The sequence below is a fragment of the Drosophila melanogaster genome, chromosome 3R (genome assembly GCF_000001215.4).
Source record: "Drosophila melanogaster chromosome 3R".
NCBI lineage: Eukaryota > Metazoa > Arthropoda > Insecta > Diptera > Drosophilidae > Drosophila > Drosophila melanogaster.
The window spans coordinates 10999695-11025911 of NT_033777.3; the positions used below are offsets into that span (position 1 = coordinate 10999695).

At 40.9% G+C, this 26217-nt stretch overlaps 1 protein-coding gene across 2 annotated transcripts in view; it reads left to right on the top strand.

Annotated features, from left to right (window-relative positions):
* side-VI (sidestep VI) overlaps positions 1 to 26217 on the top strand; it is a 77795-nt gene that overhangs the window by 27314 nt on the left and 24264 nt on the right. For both annotated transcript variants that reach the window (NM_001043240.3, NM_001170115.2), the window contains exons 3-9: positions 12320 to 12443; positions 12527 to 12650; positions 12747 to 12831; positions 13624 to 13734; positions 19974 to 20174; positions 23774 to 23925; positions 23979 to 24123. In NM_001043240.3, coding sequence (NP_001036705.1) covers positions 12320 to 12443; positions 12527 to 12650; positions 12747 to 12831; positions 13624 to 13734; positions 19974 to 20174; positions 23774 to 23925; positions 23979 to 24123 — 942 coding nt within the window. The remainder of the gene's footprint in view (positions 1 to 12319; positions 12444 to 12526; positions 12651 to 12746; positions 12832 to 13623; positions 13735 to 19973; positions 20175 to 23773; positions 23926 to 23978; positions 24124 to 26217) is intronic.

A 26217-nucleotide genomic window follows, 5' to 3' on the forward strand; every position in this document is an offset into this window, starting at 1 on the left:
AATAATCCAATTGAAATTTGGACTGAATTGCTTGCTTGGAAAACAGGAAATGTTTTCTTATTGAGATCCTATGTCAGGGTATAAATATTGAGTGCTGAACCCTTGGCTACAAGACGATTTCTTCCCAAGCTGCGGTGGAAATAAGCTGGATTAAGGATGCTCGAAAGGTACTCTATGTGACTTTCATAAGAGGAATGTTCGCTCGCCAGAAAGGGCCTCTTAGAAAAAAATGTATCGAAAAAGTGTTTAAGAAGATTCATACTTGATTTAGAAGTTACTTTGATCGCCAATTTAATTTGTATGTTGAAAAACATGACAAACATTTCTGTTAACGCTTTTAATCTGAAATATAATTACTGCTCCGAAGTTGACTGCTCGAGTCTCATTGTCCTTGTCAAGGATTCGTGTATATGATTACACAAATTTAACGACCCTAAACGATTTCTGCGATTTTTATTTCTCCGAGGTGCTCTTAATTATATGTATAGCTCGCAATTGGCCGGGTCATTATCAAAAGTTCACGATTTGAGTGGGCGGCGCGCGGGCGTAGGCGTGGCACAGCAGTGGCACAGTAAGTGCAAAATAAACTAACAAACCGTAAACATGCGAGCCTTCCCAGGTGCTTGTCTATGCTTTAAGGAAAATCAACACCCGCGAACAAACACAAAAAGGGTGGCTGGGAAAGCCGTTTATTTAGTTAGGCGGCCAAGTGATTTTCCTCGGCCTGCTCACCGCTACTAATGCGAAGAAAAAGAAGCAAAAATCGGTGGAGGGGCAGCAGGGGAACAAACAACCAGCGCAAATTGTCGTTTCGCGCTTCAGTTGAGCAGCTTAAAGCCAGAGTCAACACACACAACGAGTAAGCCCCGGAATTCCTTGAAGCCTTTGTAAGCAGCCGGAAAAAAAACACATTAAATTGTGTAAATTTTTTCCATGCCTGAGCGGCCGAAGCACAAAAAAAAAAATCAAAGAAGAACCAAAAATACTAAGCATCTTAGGCATTTTCCTGCTGGCCTTTTAAAGATGTTTGGGCTTCCCTCACTAGTCCTTCTTCGGCGGCTGCCTTCTCAAATTGTTTTCGGGTTTTTATTTTATTTATTTACTTTGGCAAGAGGAAAGGTGTCCTTCCTCCTTATTCCGCTGGCTGATTGAATTTTCCGAGCGAGTAATTTTTAAATTGTGCTTCGGTCAAGGCGGATAATTCAATTTTAGTGTTTAGGTTTCTATTACTAAACTCACCGCCCTCCGAAAAAAAAACTTTGAGCCTGTGGTTTTCTTTTGGGCTGCCTTCATTTACATTGAACTTTATTACGTCTCAGGGAAATGGTTGTGTAGAGTTTATGGTAAGGAACCTAAAAATTAATATAGGTGTGTCCTTAGCCAGACATTTCCTAACTCAAGTAAAGTAAAGAAATAGTTATATGGGAATGTTATAAGCAATCAAATTAAAAGAGATTTAATTTATCGTATGATAACTACATTAGTAAGCATTCAGTTAGTTGATGCTAGAATAATACATTTTGCATTTCATTTCGCGCATCAACTGCAACCCCTTGAAATGATTTCACCTCCACCTGACCCTTGAAATTCAAAGTTAGATTCACCTCCGCCTGGTCGAATGCTGGAGTGCACTTTGTTCCAGGGCAGCGCCACGCCCTTATCAATGGGCAATCGTTAAATGTCATGTTCAATGCCCTCGGAAAATGGCATGCCACAACGGACTCTCACTGGGAGCAGTTGAACAGTTGAGCAGTTGAGCTGGCACAGAAAATGCCACAATTTGTATGCATTATGCTTGCTACGAGTAACAGATACTGGCGCAGAGATATAGCCAAGGCTTCATGGCGCTTGGCGCAGCAGAACTAAGCCAAAAATGCCACAAAACATTTACCATATATCATGCATTTTTACGTACACTTTTAGCCACTTGCTGTCTCACTTCCTGCGCCACTATCTCTCCCTTTCTAAGCCCCCGCCCCTTCCCACGCCCTTCACTCTCCGTCGTAATTTACACATGTAGTCGGCGGGAGTCGGTCGTACAACTCTTGTGGCTGCTGCAGTCCATGGTCCGTTTATCTGGCAAAAGCTCTGTGGGTAAGCTGGCCTCAACTGGCTCTATCTCTCGCCCTTTCCCTCCTCCCCACCCTTTCCACACTAGCCTGCTGTCTCGCTCTTGCTCTGGCCGCCGCACACGCTGCGTATGCGTAATATTTGATGCTTTAAAGCCCTTTGGCTGAGCGCCTGTTGTGTTTACTTTCGCTCGGTTTCGACCTGGTCCAAACAAAAAGATTTTTAAGATTTATCGATTTATTTTGCTTCTGAGAATTGTGCCATTGTGCGTATACGTGTTTTTTGTGTGAGTTAAGCTGTTTATAGTCCAGTTGTTGTTGTTGCGGAGAGGGCGTGCACTAAACAATTTACTGTTAAATTGATGAAATAAATTTTCCAACACTTTTATTCCGGTGTATTAAATTTTTTCTTGTGAGTTTATTTTTTCCTTCAGCGTGGGTTTTTATTCTATTTTTTTTTTTTTGGAAATGTTTGTTGCGAAGGCTTTTTTCGGTTGATGACATTTGAGCTGTACGAAAATCCGATTTCAGTTGGCATTTCATTTAAATATTTAAAACAAAGCAACGATTTCTATAAATAAGAACTTGTGAATCTGATTTTAATTTCTAAGCTTATTTTCCCTCCTGCCAACTGCTAGCTTCACATCCCTATGACGTTTCAGCCAAATAAATTTCCTCCTGATGTATAATAAGGCATACTTGAGAACCTTAACAGATATGTGCAGTAATACCACGAGGGGTGAACCTGGGACTAGGACTTTATCCTCACCCCACTAACAATCCCGTTGTTTGGATGGCACTTTTTCTAGTGCTTGTAAATTACGCTCGAGTGACATTTATTCATCGTCACTTATGGAAGACGCAAAGTACAGACAGAACTTGAATATCTATTAATACTCCTTATCTGATTGTGATGCATGCAGTACTCATGCAGATAAAGAAATAAGCTACTTCTCAAAAGATATGATTCAAAATCATATTTGATAAGCGAATGTTTAACTTAATATAAAACGTAAAAGGTATTTACAATTTTATTGAATTTATTCTTTTTATTAGTTTAGTTAGTTATACGTATATTGCAGTATTTCTTAAGTACAAATTCTTTAAATGTCTGCATTCCGTTTTCCGACAATTGCCAGCCATACATCTCTCTTTCTCTTTCCCATCCTGTCTGTCCTTTTGTCCCATTTACGTCCTGGCAGACATATCAATTTGACCTCGGCTAAATACTCAGCATGCGATGAGAGTCTAGGTCCAGGTATATTGGCCTCTGGCCCAACTCAATGTCTCTGCCCTGGAAATTTTTAATGATTTTCTCACAATTTCTTAAGGCCCTTTCATTCGTTCGTTCGTTTCATTGCCGTTCCGTCGTTCCTTTGTTGGCAAACATTTTTCTTGTCCTACACTTTAAGCTGGCCATTATTAAAATGGCTGATAACAGTTTTGGCTGCAATCCCAAAGTCAAACACAGGACCCAAACGCACGGAGACACTCACATGGATACTATACATGGATACGGATATGCCTTGGAGCTGTCTGGACTTTTGGTCCTTTTGGTGCGATGAACTTGTCCTTTTTTTTCCCCCGGCTCCACTTTTTCCTGCATAGAGTAGTCTTGACTTTGCTGCGCCGACAACTTTCGACATGCGAATGCGAGTGGCTATGGCTGTCTGAAGAGGCTTTGCAAGGTCAGCTACATTTTGTTTGGCCCGCCACACCTCTGCGTGGTCCTTTTGTCTGGCCTGCCAATTTCGAGTCGACCACAAAACGTGATAAAGTCAATAACTAAACGAATTTCACGTTAAATTTCCATACAAAAAGGAATTTCCAGTGAAAACTTTCGACCACTGCCAAAATTGGCGGTCAATTAAAACGGCGGCCTGATTGAAATTCATTTTCGGTCGAAAACCAAATGGGCGTTGAAAAATATGCTTACTGCTTTTGAAGCTGGCTCCTGTTCTTTTCATTTTTTGTTTTGCCATTTTTCTTTGGCAACCACAACAAAGTGTTAGAGGGTCAGGTTAATTGATACACAGACACCGGATCACCATCTACCCTAGCCCCAAAACATTCCCATCGGCACTTCCCTCCGCCCCATTTTTACTGGCATGTGCGTGAAACCTTTTGAAATATTCATGAAATCAATTTCGAGGCGTGCCCCGGCAGCTCACTAATCTCGGTCGAATCGGTTTTATATATGCGTGCGAGTGTGTGATGGCGATTATATCAAAATATGGCTATGGTTATGGCTTTTTCTGCAGAAGGGCAACTTTTCCTGCACTTTGCCTAAGCTCTAATGGGAAAATGGAGCCAGCTGTTTTATTACTGACTTTGATATACACCGTGTATGCAATGAACAAAGATATTCTTACTTCCTAACTTAATAATTATATTTAATTCCCTTCAAAAATGTACTGCTTATCCAAAACAGGACTACCATGTTTTACCATGGCCTGTATTAGCAATTTACCATCACCTCCGACAATAATTAATCAAAGCCCGTGGCCCACATCTCGCATTCACATTTAAGACAAAACGGAAAAAAAAACTGAAATAAAACCAACATCTGTTGCCACATTAGCCGCAGGGTGAGAATGGCTCAGTGTGGATTTTCAGCCTCCATCGCTGACTGCCACGCCCCTGTCACTCGGCTATATCCTTTCGCTTTCAAAAGTAGCCTCTGCCAGCTGCTGTGGCTAAGCGCAAAATTAAGCAAATTAAAAGCCGCACCGAGAGCAGCTGCATAACTCGTGTGTGCGCCCTTTTCTATGCCTGGCCAACAACGTGCAGGAAAAACAACAAGAAGCTTTGGGAAAACAAAACCGCAGCCGCAACCCACCGCCCAGTTCAGGGTCACCTACAGAAAAATTTTTACCAGGGCAAACAAAAATGAAGCGGCAAAAAAATGTACTGGCTTGGTTGCTGCAAAAAAAAAAAAATAAAAAAAAAATATGTTCAAAAAAAAAAAAAAAACAAGAAAATCCCATTGAAAAATGTTCGCTTTGCCGGGCATTTTCAGATTTTCATCAAGCTCAGCGCTCGCCCACTCAGTCGCCCATTTTTCCCATCCCCTTCGCCCACAAAATCAGCGCATAAAAGCCGCGTATGTGTGTGCGGGTGCGGTGAGCGGCCAAAAGGCTGCCAAAAACATTTAAATTAAAATTTCTCTATATATACATAGGTTCATATATATTTGGGAGTGCGGGTATATTCGAGATTCGCCTACGTGAATAAAAAAGAGCGAATTTTCATGGTCTCCGCTGGCATTAACTGTTTTGGGACGGAGCGGTGAGCGGTGGGCGGTGGTTGGTGTGTTGTGGGTGGCGTGTGGTGGGCGTGCTTGCCGGCGTGGGCGTGGCCATGTAAGCCGTTTAGCGCTCTTTTGATGGCAGCAGCAAAAATTTATGACTTGCTTTTAGGCGAACCATCAGCGAACCGAATCGCAATCGGAGCCAGACAATTGGGCAATAACCAGATATGCAGGCGGCCACAACGCAAGGCAAACACAATCGGCAAACAAATGACAGTTTAAAGTGTCTTCTCACACACACGCACGAACACACTCGCACACACACACACACAAGCATGGGCCAAAACTATTACCAAGGCACACAAGCCAAAGGCTTGAAGGGGCCAGCACTTTGGGTGCATGTTTAATGGCATTTGTTGCTAATCAATGAATAATTTATGTGCCAAGGTTTTGCCTGTGACCAACCCACACTGACTCCCTTCAGGGAAGTCCTTTGATTATAAGATTGATTACGTTCTGATTTCAAAACTTATTTAAAGTAGTTACTTTAACATTTTTAATGATTCTAAAACAATATTTTTTAAAATATTTCTGTTTTTATAAGATTTTTGTATATCGGGTATTTATATTTTGAAAGGGCATTTGTTCGCTTTGTTCAATGTCGTGTAAGCCCAAAGTGCTCTGTTCCATGTAAGGGGTTCAAAATATTGTTGGGCGTCAGCGTTACACATTCCCGCCACTTGTTTTGGGCCTGAGTGTTGCTCGTTGCTGGTTGCAGGTTGCAAGCTGATGTTGTTGTCGTGTCGCATTTAATATGCAACTTTTAATAGCGCAATTATTATTTGCATGTTGTAAAAGGTCTTTTTTTTTTACATACCCACTTGCCAGCGGTGGGTTCAAAGAGTTTCGCCAAAGGAATCGAAACGATTTCCAAAGAAACGGGGAAAACTCCACCGTCAACCCTCTGGAGACAGCTTCAAACCCAGCACGGTTTTTCATTAGAATAATGTAACGTAGCGAGCGTGTGAGCATATCGATCGATTTGGCCCAACTATTTAGGCATTCAAGTATTCAACATGCTGGTAAATATTTAAGTAGCACAACAGCAGCAACAGCAACATCGGGCCGAGATGAAAAGACATTAGGCTAAAAGTGTCGTTGGGGCATAACAATTTTCCAGCAATTAATCTTGATAAAGGCTTTTCAACCAGTGCCATAAACACGGCCATAATCATAACTAACACAAGTCCCTCTTGCCAACTACAAAACACAAATAAATTGGCAGGGAAAAACTTTTAGACAAAAGCTTCAGTGTGCACAGACACCATGTGTGATTGTGTGATTGTGTGGGCCAAAATGGGAAAGTGTGTGTTTGGTGTGGTGCGGTGTGGTGTGTCTGGCATTTAACCGTTAGATAAATGTTGACGAGGTCAATGGGCGCCAAGCGGAAGTTATAGTCTCATAGCCGGGGCGCAAGTCCTTCGGTGACACGTACAAATAAACTGGAGGCAGCTCGCCAAGATGCCCCCAGCTCCGCCGGCATTTTCCGCCAGTCAACTTTGGCCCATTAGCAAAAGGCAAACGGATCGGAGCGCCGCCGGGGGCCTTTAGCTGCATTACGTGCCCGGACCAATAATCTCTGTCAACATCAATTTCCTCGCCGAACAACTGAAACTAATTAAATGGTGTCCCATAAATTGCACATTAAAGCAAATTTATTGCAATCCCCAGCCAGAGCGCCGAAGTCGAAGTTATTGCCAAAGTCGCGAAGCGTTTAATAAACTTTGTGGCAGCGCGAACGTGTCGCGATCGTTGGCTAAATACCGATTGTGATTTATCGACCAGCAGATGTGATTAGGAGAGCAAGTGCACTTTCAAGATAGAGTGGGTGGAATTCAGAGTTCGTTCCGAAACACGTGGCCAAACCGGGCAACAAATTAAATTATTTTCATCTATGCTCCAAGACTTGGCTACATTCGTGAATTGCGATTAAAGGCTAAGCAGGTCTATAGTTAACATCTATCGATCTATCTTATGTACTAAAAATTTCCTCTGAGATGTATAAAGTAAATGCCTCAACACTGTGTTTCTTGAGTCGCTGCTGATTGTGCTAACTGGTTAACGAATGCTTTTGAACTTCAACTTGATTTCTGGCTGCCTTTGATTTGAGGGCACGGCATTAGCTCAGCATTCTGCTACCTCCGTTTCCGTTGCTCCACAACAATTTGGACTAACGATGTCCGTGAGCCATGAAAGAAAAATATTTCCCAGGCACAACAGCCAGCACGTGTCTGTAGCGATCCATAACGCTGGGTTTGTATGTTTTATTTTTGGCTTGGGTTTATATTTCACTCATGTGTCGCTGCAGGCTTTGCATTCTTGATTCTCACATTGCTCCGGATGATTTATACATTTATGTTGAATTTACCCATTCCATCTGATTTGGAAGCAACCCTTTGGCTTGTATTAAACCGCGTAACCGCAGGCCACTTGTCTGGGTTGGATATGTAGTGAAATCGGTATGACATTATCATTGCACTTGCAGGCCGGAGTTCTCCAGCAATGCATGATGTATGTGTGCTATATGCTCCTGTGAGCGACTTCTGTCAATTACTGTTGGATGGCAGCTGTCTCCTTCTGGGGCTCCTCGTCCTTCCGCTTCGGCAGCCCCCCCAGCCAGGCAGGACTCTTTTTTTGAGGGTTGCCTGTCTAACTGTCTCTGTTGATTGTATGTTATTTTAGCTGCTCTTAATGTTGTTGTTGTTGTGGGTGCTGTCTGTCTTGTTATTGGATTTAACGAAGTGCACTGCATAACGCGCATACGACATGTGCGCCCATTCTCAGGCCATGTTTTTGTAAAGTCATGCAATTCGTATTTAAAGGGGTGTGCAGGATGTTACTGTAAGGTATAGTTTTCTTGAAAAAGTTACTTGTTTAAGCTTGTTTGTATCTTATAAACTTCTATCTTTTATTTCAACCAATATTTACCAATTTGAAAACATGAAAATTGATATGAACACAGAAAACGAAAAATATATAAAACGACGAGCAGGGAAAAGGATAGAGGAAAGAATAGGAAATTTGAATACAAAAAGGGAAAGGAAAAGAGAAAAATTATGAATATAAGCAATTACAGGGCAGTGGGTAAAATACATTTTTTCCAAGCTTCATGAAAGAGAAAAGATTAACTTAACGCAACTATATAAATATATATATCATACGCACATCCCCAATGATGCTTCAAGACAAACTATAATCGGGAATTTTCACCTTTTTGAATTTCTGTAGTTTCCGTCCGCCGCACAGCCGCACATCACGCATACGCCCAGTTATCCAAAATTGCGGCACTCGCCGTCTGCTTTCAGCTGGCAGCTCCTCGCAACTTGATGCATTCCCATGCGGTTTTCTTTCTGCGAATGCGACACAAAGTTGCTGTTGGCTGCTGTCTGCTGGCTGCAACATGGATACACGGATACATCCAACTGTGCCGCACCACTGAATTGTGTGCTCTTCAGCCACCGAGCCACCGCTCGTCATCGGAGGGGGAAAACATTGTCACGTGGTTTTTGTATTTAGTTGTGTCCTCTGTGTTCTCCGCCAGGATCTGAAGCCTGCTGCTCTCCACCTGACGCAGCCACAGCTCCTGCAGCTTTTTCTTTGCGGTTACTGCAACCACTCCTATGACTTCCCATTCCCATTCACGCTCAAGCTCACACCAGTGCAATAAATTCGCCAGCCCGAGTTACGTTTTGTGTGCCATTGTCGAGGAGCTTTTCATTGTGCCACAAAAACACAGATACAACTCTCCCCTAGTCTCTCTACCCCTCCCGCCAAGCTGGTTTGTTTGTGTGGGTGTAGTTATCCTGATGCGAGTGTCTGTGTGGTAGTTGAGCTGGCATTGTTTTGTTTGCCACTGCGACTACTTCGCTTCGCTTCCTTTGTTGCGCTCGGAAATTGAAATAAATGTATGTGTAAATGCGTCAAAATTAAGTTTATTTCTTTTTCGCTGTTGCTTTTTAAATGTCTTTGCCAGTGACAAGTGTCAATTAGAAAAAGTTCAATTACATTAAACCAAAGAGGGGGCAAACAACGGCAGGAGCCTCACAACAAGTGGCGGCATTGTTATAGGCATCGCCGTGAAGGATATCCAGAGAGTCATTGTCAGTGTCGTTGTTTGTGCCTTTGTGTCGGTGACAAAGCAACGTCGCCCAGATGTTCGCCTATGCGAATGGAATTAGGACAACTCGGTCGTAGTTTTCCCTACGTAATGAAGACATATAAATTGGCAAGAGTCCCATATGAAACTGTCTAATTATCCATGCTTATGCGGGTATTGACACGATAAGTACCATGGTATCTAAAAGAGACTGAACATATTCATTAAAATAACTTATATTGTATAGGGGGAGCAATATAATATATAAATATCAAAAAAAAAAAAAAAATAGTACCCCCTTTCTGATAGAATAAAATATCAAATATCATTATCATAATGCTTTTAGAATAAAAGAATTTGATTGAACGACAGCATTAACCAAGCTTAATGAGCTTTTTCAGTCCTTTCAACGGCTAGTTGGGTAGGGGAAAATTTAAGTTTCACTCACCACAGAAATTGATAAGGCCAATTACTTGGCCCTATCTATTTCAAAATGTTTGGCTGTCCAGCTAATTGTCTGCTTTTGGCCCTCCGACCACCTTATCAAATGTGGTTTAAACTCTGTCAGCTTTCTGTGACGACACATGTCACTTCCTGGCCAATCTGCTAATGAAATAAAATATTAATTAAGGAACTCTAGACGCCAGACGGCAGACAGCGATAGTGATGGTAATAGTTATACAGATAGTAGCAATGGCCAGGACATTGTTTCATCAGTGGACATTTTCAGCTGTCGTTTCGGTAATTGTAATGTTTGGCATGCAATTAAGCAAATGATGAATGAATCATTCAGCGTCGCAGAGATGCGACTGTGTTGTCTGGAGTCCAGACAAGTTGACACTGTGCCAAAGTTGGCCAAGTGCGTTAACATGGCGTATGCGTAATAATTTAGTGTATAGCTAACAATTCCCTCGCAGCAACGACGAATATGTTTAGTCAGCAGACAGCGACCACTCGCTGGCGTTTATAATTTGATCATTATTTATATTTAAATAGGTCCTTCCCTCTACGCACCCGAAACACATCTGTTCGCTGCTGCTTTCCGTTTTGCTGTTTTTTCCATTGTTTTTGTTGGTTTTCTATCGTATTGCTGCCGCTTGCTTTGTTGTTTTGCTGGCCTGGCTAACAACAAATTGAAGGGAAATGATTCCATTTCATGCTAGATTAAACATGTGTCCACATAATTTATCGATTATTTATCATGTGGTCCGCTACGGGTGTGCTCTGTGTGGACAAAGTGAAGTGAAGCCAGAGGCCCCAGGCCACGGACATGGCTCCTCGTTTGCGGATGGAAGTGGGCGGGGAAAGTGGACGGAGAAAGTGGGGTGGTCAAAGTGGGCGTAGTGGGCGAATGCCCCCATTGCGTAGGCCTTTTGCGGCCACATTGCGCACACAAGTGCAAAATTAGAAACAAAAGCTCTGCCAAAGGCGGTTACCGTTTACCCTCTGTCGCAGCAAGTGAAGTTCGATGTCGTTTGCCATCCAAGGCACTTATCGCTCCAATCCGCCCGAATACCCTAAGGATATCCAGGAATATGCTGCCAACAAAAGTCAGAAACAGGACTCGAATATGCCAGTGAATGGCCTAGTGGATTTTACTAATACGATTGATGATTCCATCTCCAGAAAATGTAGCTTCTCTTGTCAACTCCAAATTTACCCTTCTAGGAATAAAATCTAGCAATTATATAGTTCAGTTCAGTTGTTATCATGGGAGTCTGTTTTTTACCACTATAAAACCTTGATAGCTTGCTGTGCATATATGAATCATGATTTATAATATTTCTAGCAACTTTTTTGTGGACAAACCAAAAGTGGTTATACAGTTTTTATTTATAGTGAATTAAAGCGGATTCCAGCACACCAGGGAATTCAATCTTCGATCAGTGAACTGTTTTTTTTTTATTTTCTGTCTCTGTGTTTGCTTTTTTCCCCCGGCTCTTTTACAAGTCATTTGCCAATGCATTTTTACCGCATAAACACACACGCTGGCGCAGGACGGGAAAATGGCAACCACTGGGCAGCACAACACGAAAATGGCGGCCATTTTGTAATCCGCATGTGGCCGGGTAATCACCCCTAAGCTCCGCTTTGCCACTATCCTCTGGACCATCATCCCTTGGCCATCCAGCCTGCCGCTTACTTACCCCGCCTCTTTTGTCCACAGGCTTTTTCAAGGTTTGCAGAACGGTGTTTTTTTCCCTGTTTTGTTTTGCAGCATTATGTGGTCGCTTGTCGCTGCATTTTCCCCTCTATATCTGGTTTTTCATCGCCATCACCATCAGAATCGCCATTGCCATCTCCATTGCCCTTTCCCTTTATCATCAACTCTCTATGAATGTTGTGATTTCGTTTGGCGATTTTCGGCTATTTTTGGTTTTCATTTTTGGGGCCGCAAAAACAGCCGCATATCGATCGATATTTTAAAGCTTAGCCAAATGGTGTGAATGCAGGCTCCACTGGTCAGCTTTTGGCTAATTAGATAACGGGGAATAGGGGAAAGCCATTGGCCAGACCAAAAAGTAGCCACATTTATCAGAGTAAAACTCGTTGAACGGTTGCCAGGAAATATGAAATATTTCGCTAGTTTTTCTGGCACAAACAACTTAATCAAAATTTTAGTAACTCCACAAGGCTTCTTTGCTCCATCTGGGAGAATGTGTATGTGTGTGCAATAAGGCAATTGTTGAACACTTTGTGACAAATTGTTGCGGCAGCCACTTGAAAATCAATTTGCCAGCTAAATTGACTTCCATTCTCAGCCAAGAGCAAAGAACTTAGAAATATAACTTGCCAACTTGCAGCGACTTTTCTTTCTCATGCCAATCCACATCCTTCTTTCAGATGGTGAAATCCTGCGCGTTCTGGTGAACAGCTCGGCACAAATCAAATGCGATGTGGGCTCCAGCCAGGCCGATGACAAAGTGCTTCTGGTTGTTTGGTACAAGAATAATTTACCCATTTACAGGTGGGTCAATCTGAGCACTACTATAGCCCGTCATTCCTTATCCTGTATCTACATCGCTTTAACAATCGCAATTGCTTTGACAGCTACGACACACGTGGCGCCCACGCTGGCACCCCATCCCATTGGCGTGACGAGGAGGTCCTTGAAGATCGGGCCGTATTTCGAACGCACAAGGAGCCGGCGGAATTGATTATAAATCCGGTTAAGGTAACCCATTCACTTTCCTCTCTCCGTTTCCCCCCACAGCACCGCGCATCGCGAGTGTCAACAGCGCAGCGCTCTATAATTGGAATTTCATTTCAGGAAAAGGATGCGGGCAACTTTCGGTGTCGCGTGGACTTCAAGCTTTCGCAGACCCGCAACAGCAATGTCAATTTGGAGGTTGTCGGTGCGTATCCCCAGAAGCGAAATATGTCAGGAAACCAACCTATTTCGCGTGCCTCGAACTCCCACTTATAATTGATAATGGCCAAATACTTTTAATTAATAATAAAGCATTGTAAAGGCAGCATCAAATTGGAGTAGAACATCAGAAAATTTTATCTATTAACCATTTTAAACAAGAATCTTAGGAAATATTTTTTTTGAAATCTACCTATTTGCACAATAAGATTGAACAACTAAATGTTCAATATTTTGTAGGAAAATAGCTTTTAATTTATACACAAAGACAATGTACCCAAATAAAAATCAGATATTTTTTGGTTTGTCCAAAACAAATCTCAATTAAAAATGTTCCACTTCAAAGAGTTTAAATAAAAAGAGCCATTAATAAATATATACACTGCATACTGTCTACGTGCATACAAAATCAACATTCACATAAATAAATAAATATGGCCAGCCAGAAACGATTATAAAAGCAATTAATATTTGTTTCGTACCGAACACACACACACACACACACACATACACATATACACACACGGAGCCAAACGAGTTGCACATAAATTAGCTGAAATGATTTTCGGTTAGCCGCAAAACTTACAATTTATTATTCGAGCTATATGAGTAAGAGCGTTGTATAAATTTTACTTTGCATTGCTTTTGACAGTGCCAAATTGTTTCTGATTTGCGGCTGTTTAAAATCATTGAATGCGATCCGGGATTTGGCGGGTTCTTTAAAAAAGTTAAACAGATTTACTTAATGCATAATTAAATAACAATAAATATTTTTCAGTGCCGCCAACGCAGCCGATTATCTTCAATGAACGCCGCCTGCGAATCGATTCGAGAGCAGGTCCTTATGAAGAAGGTGGCAGCCTGGAAGTCACCTGCGTTGTTTACGGAGGTAAGTTCTCGCAAGGATGATCAATATCCTAGGAAATTAAGTGTAAGGCAGGGTTATTCCAGGGAAATAAAATATTAATTGCTGCTCCCCTGTAAAATGCAATCAATAATTTAACTTTACCAGCGGCTGTAAAAACATAAAAGTATTCGACTCGAGTACAATCAAAAATTAAATTCGGGGTGAGTAACTAAGCTTTGTTGGCATGCAAACAAAGGCACGAGCATAAACAACAAACAATAAATGAAGTAAGGTTCAATTGTAAGGAAGGCGAACACAAATGTCAGTGAAACAGGAGCCAATTGAAAGGCCAGTAGGCCAGCCTGGGATCCCAGGGAGCCAAGTTAATTTCGCAAATGTGTCGGCTTAACAAAAGGATTAAAAATTGCTCAAGAGCAAGTGGAAGTGGGCGAAGAAACGAAGAAGGAGGTTCGCAGAAGTCAACAGCCTTTGTTATCGATGATTCCCAGTGGCTGTTACGTTGACAATGACTATACAGGAAGGAAATCTGGGTACTACAATGATATTAATATTAATAAAAAAATTCTAATTGTTTCTTTTCCAAATATATCTACACCATGCATCTCACAGTCATTGAGCAGATTTATGTGAAATCTTCATCTTTTTCTCATTGTGTACGATCTGAGAATCGCACACAAAACCCTTAAGTCAATTGTTGTTAATGAAAGGAAAAATACGGATTGGTTGAGCGAAACTCGAGTCTGCCAGCGGACTGAGGGAAGTCCGAGTGTCGCAACTTAAGAACGCCGTGCACTTTTCGCTTCGAAAGTCGTCACAGTGGCCGACATAAGTATGTCACCAGCGAACGACAATCGCGTGCTTTATCGCTGCGTACTCCCCTTTGTTTTCTGGGTCTGGGCGGAAGCGAAACCACTTTGAATGGTTTGACATGTCAACGTTGGCATAAAATAAATCACCAAGCAGGCAAACTGCACTTGAAACTGCCCGGCAACTGTTAACTGGTCAGTAGTTTTCTGGCCAGCACTGTGTGTGTGTGTCTGTGTGTGTGTGTGTGTGTATTTGGGTGGAGGGGAGGTCAACCCGCGAAAGGGGGTTGGCAAGGAAAGGAGGAACCGGCAAAATTGGGCACTCAAAATGTTGTATGTGGCAATTAAATGGGGGCAAGGAAAATGTTGCCAAAGTACAAATGTGAATACATACGAGGTGGGTGGATAGTTGGCAGGGGGGTGAGTGGACAACCAAGTTGTTGACAAGCAAAAAGGAAGTCAGTTGATGTTGCCAAATGAGCATGGTTGGGGGTAGGGGTCGGAAAAGCAATCGGAGTACTTGAAACTTGTACAAAACGAGTGGGAGAAAGTGAGTGTGTGTGGTCAGGCTCGTTGACAGTTGAAACGAACAAATTGATCTGAGTTGTACCGAAAATGGTTGCACTCAAAATAAATTTGGACTACAAATACAAAATAAAAGAAATGTGATTTTTTTTTCACATCAAATACTAATAAAATTACATTATAAATGTAAATAATATTTCTTGGTATGTGAGTTTAAGTAACCTATGTTTTAAACAGATTCAATCGGTGTACCATATACCAGAAACTGAAAATTTTATTTGTACGAATCTATTAGCTGAAGTCCACACACGAATTTAGTTTCTCCGTGTGGACTCGATAGCCATTATCCTTTAAACGGACACGTTTTCCCTCAACCGCTGAACATCCCAATTATGTTCGAATGACTTGGTAATGGTGTGAATTTGAAAATGCTACTGAAATCTTAAACAGCGGGCGGAAATAAATTGTAGGCAAATGCTGACATTATGCTCGGTCCGGCACCAAATCCGTTTCCATTCTTGGCTCTTTTCGATTCTGGGTCTAGTGCGGTCAGGTCTTTGGCATTCAACATGCAATGTCCATTGCAGAAATTGCAATTCTGTGGCCAAAACAAAAAGCCAGCCGGTAGAAGGTAGCGGGAGCATAAAGTGCTGAAAAAGTTGCCACTTAAACAAGTGCAATCAGCAGAAGTAAGTCAAAAGCGGCAGGCGATGAGGAAGGAGCGGCCCGGAATGGAAATACTTGGTGTTTCGGGGTTTTTGGGGTTTGGTAGTACGGGATGGTATGGGGAAAGCCAGCCGGTTTGGGCTTAAGAGTGTGCGAAATCGACAAAGGAGCAGTAAATTTTATTGCAGCCTAGGAGGAGGGCCACAATTGCAAATGAGCGCGACACGCCAGCCCCAAAAAACGAGAAGCGGAGCAACGGGGAGCGAAATGAAGTTATAAACCAGCACAGTCTGTGTGGGTAGTAAAAATTACCAATCTGCCGCACCAGCTCACTTCGCCCCGCAAAAATCATAAAGAATATATACATTGGAACCGAGGGGCAGCCATTGTGCGACGGCATTGGAGGCCAACGGGGCGAAAAGTGGGCGAAAGCCCTGGCTTTATGTGGCCACTAATGCATAATATTCAGCGTTGCCTTCTTCTGCACGTCATGAATTTTACACACGGCGGTTTCGACCCCTCCGACTCCAATACCCCGCAGCCCCACATCTTTTAGCCCGAAACTCTTCAGAGCATATAGTGCAACTCGCGGGAAACAACATTAACTAAACGTATGGGTGACATCGTGGTTAAGCATTTCAGTTACCCTGCTAAGTGTGTAAATTAAACAACTATTTAATAAAATAAAATATCTACTGTTCAATAAGGAAAGAAATATCTAAATTGCTTCACATAAAGATGATACCTAGAACGAAACCCTTCGATTTGAACAAGACCTTATGAACTTCTTCTTTAAAATCCATAGAACTATATCCCAATCTGGCCAATAAACGTATTCATCTGAAGTTCGCATATACCTCTCAGAACTCCTAGCATTGCTAAAGTGTGCTAAAAATGGCTTTTTACCCTCTTTTCCTTTTCTCTTTTTTTTCGGTGTGTGTCAAACGGAAGTGCAGGCGTTTTCCGTTTTGGCCAAAGTGAGCGTTGGCCATATTGTTGTTGTGCTTGCTGTTGTTGTTGTTGTTGTTCTAGGCAGGTTGCCGAGTACAAAATTGTGTGCATTTTTATAAAAATTTCTCTCTTCAGTTTTCTCGTGTTGTTATTATTACTATTACGACCCACCGACGTTGCTGCCCCGCTGTTGTGGCACATTTCTGAGCAACAATACGGGGCCGTGCAACAACACAAGTTATTTACTAAGGCGAAAATAGGACCAGCAAAATGGGCGAAAAATACTTAAGGAGTCGCGGGGGGGGGGGGGGGGGGAAGGGGGAGCGATAGAGCTGAAATAGTATATTGTCTGCCACAAAAGTTTGCATAATTTCAACTTCATTTATTTTTCATTTATGGGTTTTTCGAAAAGGTGCCCTAAGTGGTATAAAACCTTGAAGGTATCAATTATTTCTTGGATCGTTTTTTTTTCCGGTAAAAAGCTTTAATACTGCGACCGATGAAAATCCAACGAATAAGTTCATAATCAAAGTAAAAATGACAATTGATAGTGGCCATTTCGAGATGTTCTTTAAAGAATGAGATTCCTTATAACCGGCAAGCCTTAAATTTATTTTACAGCTTCCTCACTGGACAAAAGGTCAAATGGCAAAGAGCACACAAAGAACTGAACGAGGGAGACGGAGAGTCAGGGGGATTGCGAACTGAATAAACAGAAATTGTGCCAAAGACAACAACATAAAAAATATTTATGTGCCATGGCAGAGTTTCTTCCTTTTACTTTACTTTTTGTTAGCATCACGAGTTCTAAATTTGTGATGTTTTTTCTTCTATTTCTTAAGAGCTCGGCTTTGTGGTCCCACCCACTCGCCCTCTTTTTTTTACCAGTGTATCTATTTCACCCGAGACAAATCCAAAGCCAAAACAGATGCACAAGATGCAAAGATATGCAAAACTAAACAAGCAAATAGTTCAGCATTGCATAACTACACGTTTGCTTGCCTAAGTTTTCATGTGTAGTTACTTTACACAAAGAGCAACAAAATGTTACTAAAAATCCCCAGGATGTGTTTAATTTAATGTATTCTTTAATAGCTAAATCAAAAACTTCTAAGTTCAAATGACCAATTAAACAAAACCACAATATTACAGAATAGTTGAAGCCCACAAAAAGCTATAATTTTTGGCACATTTTCTTTTCCCGTGTGCATTTTTCTGCGGAGTAGTCAAAACAATGTGAAACCAAAAAAAAAGGACTCTTTTGAGTTCTGGTAACGTGTGTGCAAAAGTGCATAAGTAAGTCGGACTGGCTGGTGGCGGCTTAAAGTCTTCGTCACAAGAAAACGCTGAAAACTGGCACGCATTTGAATGCTGCTGCTCATTAGGAAGTGGGCGTGGCTGGAGCTGGTGGGTGGTTGGCGGTGGATAGTGGGAGGTGGGCAAGTGCACGCCAGGTGGACATGGCAAAGAAATGCTAATGTCGCTCTTGCCGCTGCTTTTGCTCCTCTGCTGCGTGGCACAAAAACCCGTTTTTTGATGCCTGCTCTAAAAATGGCAAAGCACTTGGCTAAAAAGCAAAAGGAGATAAAAGAGACGAGCGGGTTTTTTAAAGGACTATGACATAAGTACTCTTTCCGAGGGATAGGTCATACAGAGATGCGTTTCAAATACATTATCCTTTTATTTAACCGGAATTCAATAATAATATTGATTCGTTTTTCTTTTTCCATGATTTAAATTGCTATAGTTTATATATTATTACAATAAGTCCTAACTTCTTAATTGTTTACTTTTTTCTTTTAAGCTTGAGTTAAAAAAATCATTGCTACTTTTCGGAGATTCTAACGTGCCTCCGTCCAGAGTCTGCAGACTGCAGGTTAAAAGAAAGCATAGCAGGGAGAAAGAGTAAAAAACTAGTGCAAACTTTGGGTGTGTTTGTGTGAAGAGTAAATGCAAGTCAGCTGCAGCAGTGTGCGTGTGTGTGTTTGTGTGGGTTGTGGCACCTTATGTTGACATTAAAAAACAGGAGACATCGCCCGATTCTTGAAAGCAAACTTGGTCGGTGCCTTAAAGTGAATGCAAGGGTCAGTAAAATTTACGAACAAGAAAATGCTGGCTTTAAGTGCACAGAAGAAGAGCAACAATTGCAGCTTCAATCACACTTTTCACTGGAATTTCTCTGGATCTCCAACCGTTTTTTGTTATATTTTCCTATTGTATTGCCGGTCGAGTAGAGGCCAATAAATCACTGCCAACCATTAAGCTGGCTTGCTACACATGCGCTAATCTACTCCGGCACAAATACACACAAACACAGAGAAAGCCCTCTGCGAGTATGTGAAATATTTTCATAAACAACATAAAACTCTACCAAATGGCAGTTATTAATCAAAGTAATGTGCGTTTACCTCTCCGTATATACGCATACATACATATTTGTAGGGAAATCTATGTTTATGTGCATGTGCGACACATTTTTCAAACATATCAAGTGCAGTTTTCGGCCCATCCGTGGCTTAGTTTTAGTGAATTTCCAGGTGGATTTAATGGCACTTGTTCAGTCGCATTGCTTTTTATGGCTACTCATCAAGCATTTTGCGTAATAACTAAGTAATAATAGAAAAATACACAACATGCTTGTCACAGAATTTATTTGTGTCAACGCCAGGCACTGGAAGAAAAGTTTGGAGAGCTCATACACATAAATCGAAATTAATTACATTTCTTGACTCTCAAAATAACAGTTAATAAAACTCAGCTGGTAATCTAGATAATCTGTCTTGCTGCACATTTGATTAATTTTTTTTTTTTACAGTGTATTATTTGCTCTCCTTTTGAGTGAGTGACCAGTGACCGACCACCCGTGGCTATTAAATTAATGTGCGCTCATATACGCACACAAAAGCTAATTTCAGCGCTTGATTAAGTTGAAGTCGTTAAAGGCGGCCAAGTGCGCCACGCTGCGTATGAGTAATGTGGTTGTGCGTCTGTGTGCTGATTTAAGTGGCACCAACTCCGCAGCAATTGCAACGCTGTGGTGGCTAGTCAACAAGCACCACCAGCTTACTAAATTATAGGTTCTAAGGATAGATTATAACAGGCACTTTAATCCAACTGATGGATAATTTCGGGCCCAGCTAAAGGGGATTTATTGAATTTCGGTAGAATAAACTTATCATCATTAACTACGTATATTATGGCATTTAAGCATTACCCTGTTAAAATTAAAGCCAATCTTAAGTTAATGTGGAAAATTCGTATTCCACAGCATTTTTAATGAAGATTTAAACCACATATTTGCTATTTTTCCAGGCTCTCCGCCGCCGACAGTCATTTGGCTGATGAATGGGCAGCTGCAGAACAGCGTTGTCGATTACACATACGATGGCGCCATCAACAGCAAGCTGGTGGTACGCAACCTGTCAAGAATCCACCAGCATGCGGTCTACACCTGCCAGGCCAGCAATTTCCACAAGAAATATGTGGCCACCAACATAACGATCGACCTATACCGTGAGTATAAGAATGCCTCTTTTATGATATGAAATATTAACAAAAAAAAAGTATATATGTACATTGTACAATGTCCATGGTCCACTATTAAAAGCAGCTAATCAATACAGGTTTTTGTGTCTCGTTTTTGGCCATATTGGAAACAAGCATTTGTAAGCTTTCTGTTTCATTAGGCGCCTTCTGACTTTCCTGTTTGTAATAAAGTGAAAAATGTTTCAGCATTGAAGCGGTTTAAAACGACCCAAATATGGTGCTAAAAGCGTTTTGCCAAACAATTTATTTATTTATTGTATTTATTTCACTCTTTCCTGATCCAGATTGTGTGCTCTTGCTTTTGTTGTTCGGTTTTAAGCATTGCGATAAAAGTTTTAACAAATAGCTGCGCAGATAAAAACGAACCAAACACCCCAAAAGCACCAAAAAAAAAACACAAGTAAGGCAAAACCCAGAGAGGCTGAGGCTGAGCAGGAAAAAATAGATAATAAAATGGCTTATGCAAATATAACAAAATGCAAACGGCAACAGCAGCAACATTGCATGCGATACCCATGTTCCAAAAAAAAAAATATATACAGCGCATAGGAAAAACGGCTAACAGAACAGAAATTCCTGTGCGTAACTTATCCCACCTACATTCTATGGCCTCTAACCTGGCACATATTGTACGGCCAACATCATATCGAACTATATGCATTTTGTTTCTTTTTTTCCTTTTCGATTTTTGTGCTTTTTTATAATAGTAGCGTTCAGGTTAGTGGACTGTGCACGACCCGAATGGATTTATTATTTTGTGACAATTTTTTAAATGCCCTTTTTCTACGCTCCGCCAGCGCAAATTGTTAAATTGAATTAAATTGTTGCCAATTTTGAGTGCCTGAGTGCGAGTGTGAGTGGTTAAGAGATTTGTGTTCGCAAAAGCTGTTGGCAAATAAATTCGATGTGACAAAAATGTATTTGGAAATTCTGTCAGCTTTATTAGTGGAGATACAATGGAACACAAACTATCCAAAAGTTATTCTTTCTTTACACACTACTATACTTGTTATGAATGAATGTAGTGCAAAAGCACTTCTGTAGTTTACTACTCTTTTAAATCAAAAGCAAATTAAGTGAAATGTACTTGATCTTCTTTAAACTTGTACAACATATCCAGCTACCTCTCCCTGATTCCTTGAAAAGCCATATAATATTTGGCTAGCATACCCTTGGCGTTGTGCAAACAGCCAAAGATTGGCCATAGAATTTTATGGCACTTTGGCGCGTCTGTCATGGCTCTCAAAACGCCAAAGCAATTGGACGTCAATTCCTACTTAGGCTACCAGTTCCCCAAAAATAATGCCAAAATGTTCCACAGACAGCAGCTGGTGGTGCGCATATTTGATATTATTGCTCTGAGATGGGACAAAATACTGGGCAAAACATGGGAATGTGTCGCACTCGTGAGGACATAAAAGTTAACACACCAATAAGAAATGTGGAAGATGAGGCGCTGGAATGTCGTTAACTTGGCCAATTAATGTGGCCACACTTTCGTACTACGATTAACAAATGACCTTGAAATGAATAAGGGAGCCGTTGTGGTTCTAACCAGAATTTGCCACTTTTCCCTTACAACAATTGTGCTGTTTTTATTTTGCTTTGCGTGTAATGACAGAATAGAGGAGCCCGGGTAACGGGGCAGTTGAATAATAAGTACGACCTTAATTAGTTAATTTTATGGCCACTAACAATTAGATTACGCCCGTCACGACACTCAGTCACTCACACAAAAAACAATTATTAGAGTTCCTCATTAGCACACAATTTAAGTCCCCAAAAGGGCTGGTCGAAGTCAAAATGCAATATTTAATTGAATTAAAATGTTCCCACAGCTTTCACGATTTCAGTTGCAATTTGGGGATCAGATTTCTTGGAGTTCGTCTTTCCCAATCAAAAGTTTCACGAAACTGCACTGCAAATCGATATATGGTAAACGGGCCAGCAGGAAAATTCACCTCACCTTTCTTATCGATTAAATGTCCTTCGGGGATTTCGCTTTCCAAGCCTTTACCAATTTAATGGATCTGTTTGCATAATTGGTGGCCATTCAGTCCTCGGGGCCGGGTTTTCTATGCTCGCTGGTGTAGTGCGTTTAATTAAACATTTAAATGATTTTCCAATGCAAATGTGCATAATTAATTTAATTACAATAAAGCGTTGCACCAACAACCGCACTGAAACCTGTTCAATGCCTATAAAAACAATGAAAAAAAAAATAATAATAATATTGTAATGAATGCAAGAAAAAAACAGGTTAAAATGGCATTGAAATAAATAAAATTGTAGATAGTTGGCCATCAGTACGCTGCGCCCCTTATTGGTTTTTCCCTTTTTTATTATCGCATTTGGGCTGAACTGAAATGTCACGCCTTTAAATTAACGCATAAAATGCGCGGCCAACCGCAGCAAACGTAACAAACAATGAAAAAGTTGAACGAATAGTTGGCTTAACTTGTTAAATTGCAAGACATTTTCCCATTGAGTCTTTAAAGGTATCTCTTAAATGATACCCTTAAATCGGTTGGTTGCATTCCTGCAAGTAATATCAAATAATTTAACGAGTCTTCCCTGAATTTCTAATAATTCTAATTTATTCCAACAGAATAAATCGTTAAATAACAACAATTTACCAATTCAAACACAAATAGCGTAATATATAATTTTCAAAAAAAAAAAAGAAAACTGCATCGATAACGATGGGAAATTTTGTAATGCTGATAATGAACCTAGACTCCAAAGCTATACGTGACCATATTTGCGTGGCGGCAAAAAATATGTTTGTTATTGTTTATTGGTTTGTGCAATTTTCAATTTTGTGGGTAAACAAATTGCTGTCAGCATGAATATTAACAAATATTCAAATTACATAAATGTAATTGCATGAATATTTATTGGCCGAACTTTAATGCATTGTTTGTTGGTGATCTACCAATACATATGTCAATTATTTATTAAATAGCCGACCATCGCGATTCGGAAGTTAAATTTTTCCATTGAATCTTTTAAGGATATCGATAAATTTAGGGAGCCGGAAGGAGGTACCATTAATGGGAATTTTCGCAATTATAATTGCTACCTCCAATGATTAACCTTTCTCGTAGTTTTTCTGCGAAAATTAAATATTTAATTATATTGAAAATATAGGCGAAAAATTGCTGAAGCTGCAAATTGTTTCCAGTCGGTTCCTTTGCCCCTTCCGTCTGACATTTATTATTCGGTATTATGAGTCCTTTCTGCAAAAACAGAAATATTTGCTGCCCTATGCACGATATTGTTGCATTTCCCAGTTTGTTATTGCTGCAGTTACTGCTGCTGCTGGCAATCATAATTTGTTGCAATTAATTTTAATTGCATTGCCTGTCATTTCCATTTCGATTTCGATTTTTCACACACAATTTAAATAAATCAACAAAATGCTGCTGTCACGCCAAACAAAATAACAAAACCAGAAAAATATCGAACGCGTGGCGAGAGTAAAAACCAACCTTAACCTCCATTTAAGCAAATAAATTAACGATTGAAATTAATGCGCGTCCATAATCAAACTGTTTGCATTGCAGTGCGCCCTCTGTTGGTGGAAATCAGCTTCAATAATCAGCCGATGTCAGCGGATCGAAAGTATGAGATCGAGTGCCAGGCGATCGGATCGAGGCCACCGGCCAAAATCACCTGGTGGATGGGCAATCTCGAGCTGCATGGCCATAGCCAGAAGGTATGTCTATAAATATTAAATAATCTGTTTTTAAATATACAAAATTCTACCAGGTTTCGGAGGATGGCAATGTCAGCACATCGGTGCTCTCGATCACACCCACAAGAGAGGACCATGGCAAGGCTTTATCCTGCAGGGCAACCAATGAACTCGTTCGAAATGGCATTCGAGAAACGGCCATGAAGTTGAATGTGTTCTGTAAGTATATCTATACATATACCTTTAACCAAAGCACACTATATTCATTATTTACAAATTAACCAATCGATAATGAATCGTTTAAATTACACTTATTAAGAGGCGCATTAAATGAATTAAACAGCGACAGAATTAAAAAAAAAAATATTGCAGTTATAGTAAAGAATGCAGGTGCACTGAATAAATGTCACTAAATAACACTTAAATTAATCACGCTATTGTGTTCTAAAATTGTTATGTTGACAGAGTTATTGGGTAACAGTCTATGTTACGCCCCCTTTTAGACCTAGAATCAATCAAACGATTGTCAGGGTTCGCTGCCCCAAACCTTTCTGGGTACCAGGAACAGCCCACCCCTGTCGCTTTAATAACACCCCCGATTTGCCATATGCCGCTATTTTATGAGTGCCCCATAAACCATCGATGGGTCCGCGTCCTGGTTCTCGTGCGATCCCATAAACTATGTCAACCGCTTATCGCCCATGTCCTTTGGGGAATCAATACTGTTTTGCATACCAATGCCATAGTGACATAACAGGCGGTAGTCGGGATTTCGGAACTCTGTTCCAAATATTGGCGGCCTTTACATAATACGTTCAATTTTTGTTCTCTTTCAGTTCGACTCGGCTCGTATGTCAAAACGCTTGTTTTATGGGCCGCGTCAACAATGTGCTGGGGGTAAACTTTGTTAATAAAATTTCTATGGCAAAATATTAAAAACGCCGCCCGGCCGAGAAAGTTATGCACACACTACACGACAAGCCGGAAAATCTCACTTTAAGCCAAACCCACACACACACACACACACACACACATGCGGAAGGGGTAAACCTTAATGTTTCAATAGTCTTGGGGTCCGGGGTCCTCATCTTCTGGGCTGTGACGACAGCGTCTTGGGCAAACAGTTGCCACGTCTATTATCTAAAAAGCTTACCGCCTCGTTGTTCCCCAATGTCATTGAAACTTTTACTCCTTTCGCTGGCTGCCAAGATGAAGGGGATGTTTCCCGGCTTGCTGCGGAGAGTGCACTCAAAGAAAATATTGTACATATGGTTATGTGAAAGAAGTCTTTGGGAAAGACACTTCTAAAGCTTGGGCATAACAGTATAACATATCCTTGCGCCATAAAGACGTCCTTTTCTCTCAGTGTAGTGCCTTGTGCGAAGGAGTCGGGCGCAGCTTCTGCGCGAGCGCTGATATAAAAAATTAGATAACAATTTCAATTTCCATGCTCATTTACATGTTTATAGCGTGCTTAAAATATTTTGGACCCCTTCGTTTTCCTTCTGCTGACACTTCCTGAGATTTCATATTTCCCGCCCGACTTTCATCGCTGCCGCGAAAAGATTTTGTTTCTTTTTTAAGCGTGTTCTTTGTTTGCCTCCTGCGACGGGGGTAAATTGAAAAGTTGATGCAATGTCGGCTGCTACCAGCGATGGGATGGCCCAGGTTGAAGTTGACGCTGCCAATAATTTTCTCATTATATTACATCACATTTAGCCGGGCCATAAAAAAGTTATCTCTAATATCTTAATCAGAGACCCTCAACACAGGCGGACCTCTTATTTTCCACACAATCAACGCAGGTTAGACTACCGAAATTACCGAATTAAATCAACGGGAAAAGACAAGCCCACAAAGAATTGAAGTCATATCCGCAATAAACTTAATGACGAGGCAAATTTTTATTTCATAATACTCATGGTCTGTTTTGAAATACCTTTTTTAATTATTTATGGAGCAGAGCGTATCATGCAAAATGTAATTTAAAATTGCTTACAAGTTACAGTGACTTTTATTTTGTATACAAAAAATAGAAGTCCTAACTATGGTCTATTTAAAACTTTCAGATATAACTAAATTACACTCAAAGGGGATTTAGAAATAGAACGAAACAAATAAGCTTCTCGGCCAATGCAATTTATATGGCTTGAGAGGATAGTAGAATCAATTTAAGGACTGCTAACGAGAACTGGTTCAACTGTGTGCAATAGACAATGACAGGCCTCACCCACACACATGTACAAACACCCATACACCCATGGCGAGCACACAGACGGAATCCTTCCAATTCAACTGCAGCTGCAACATAAT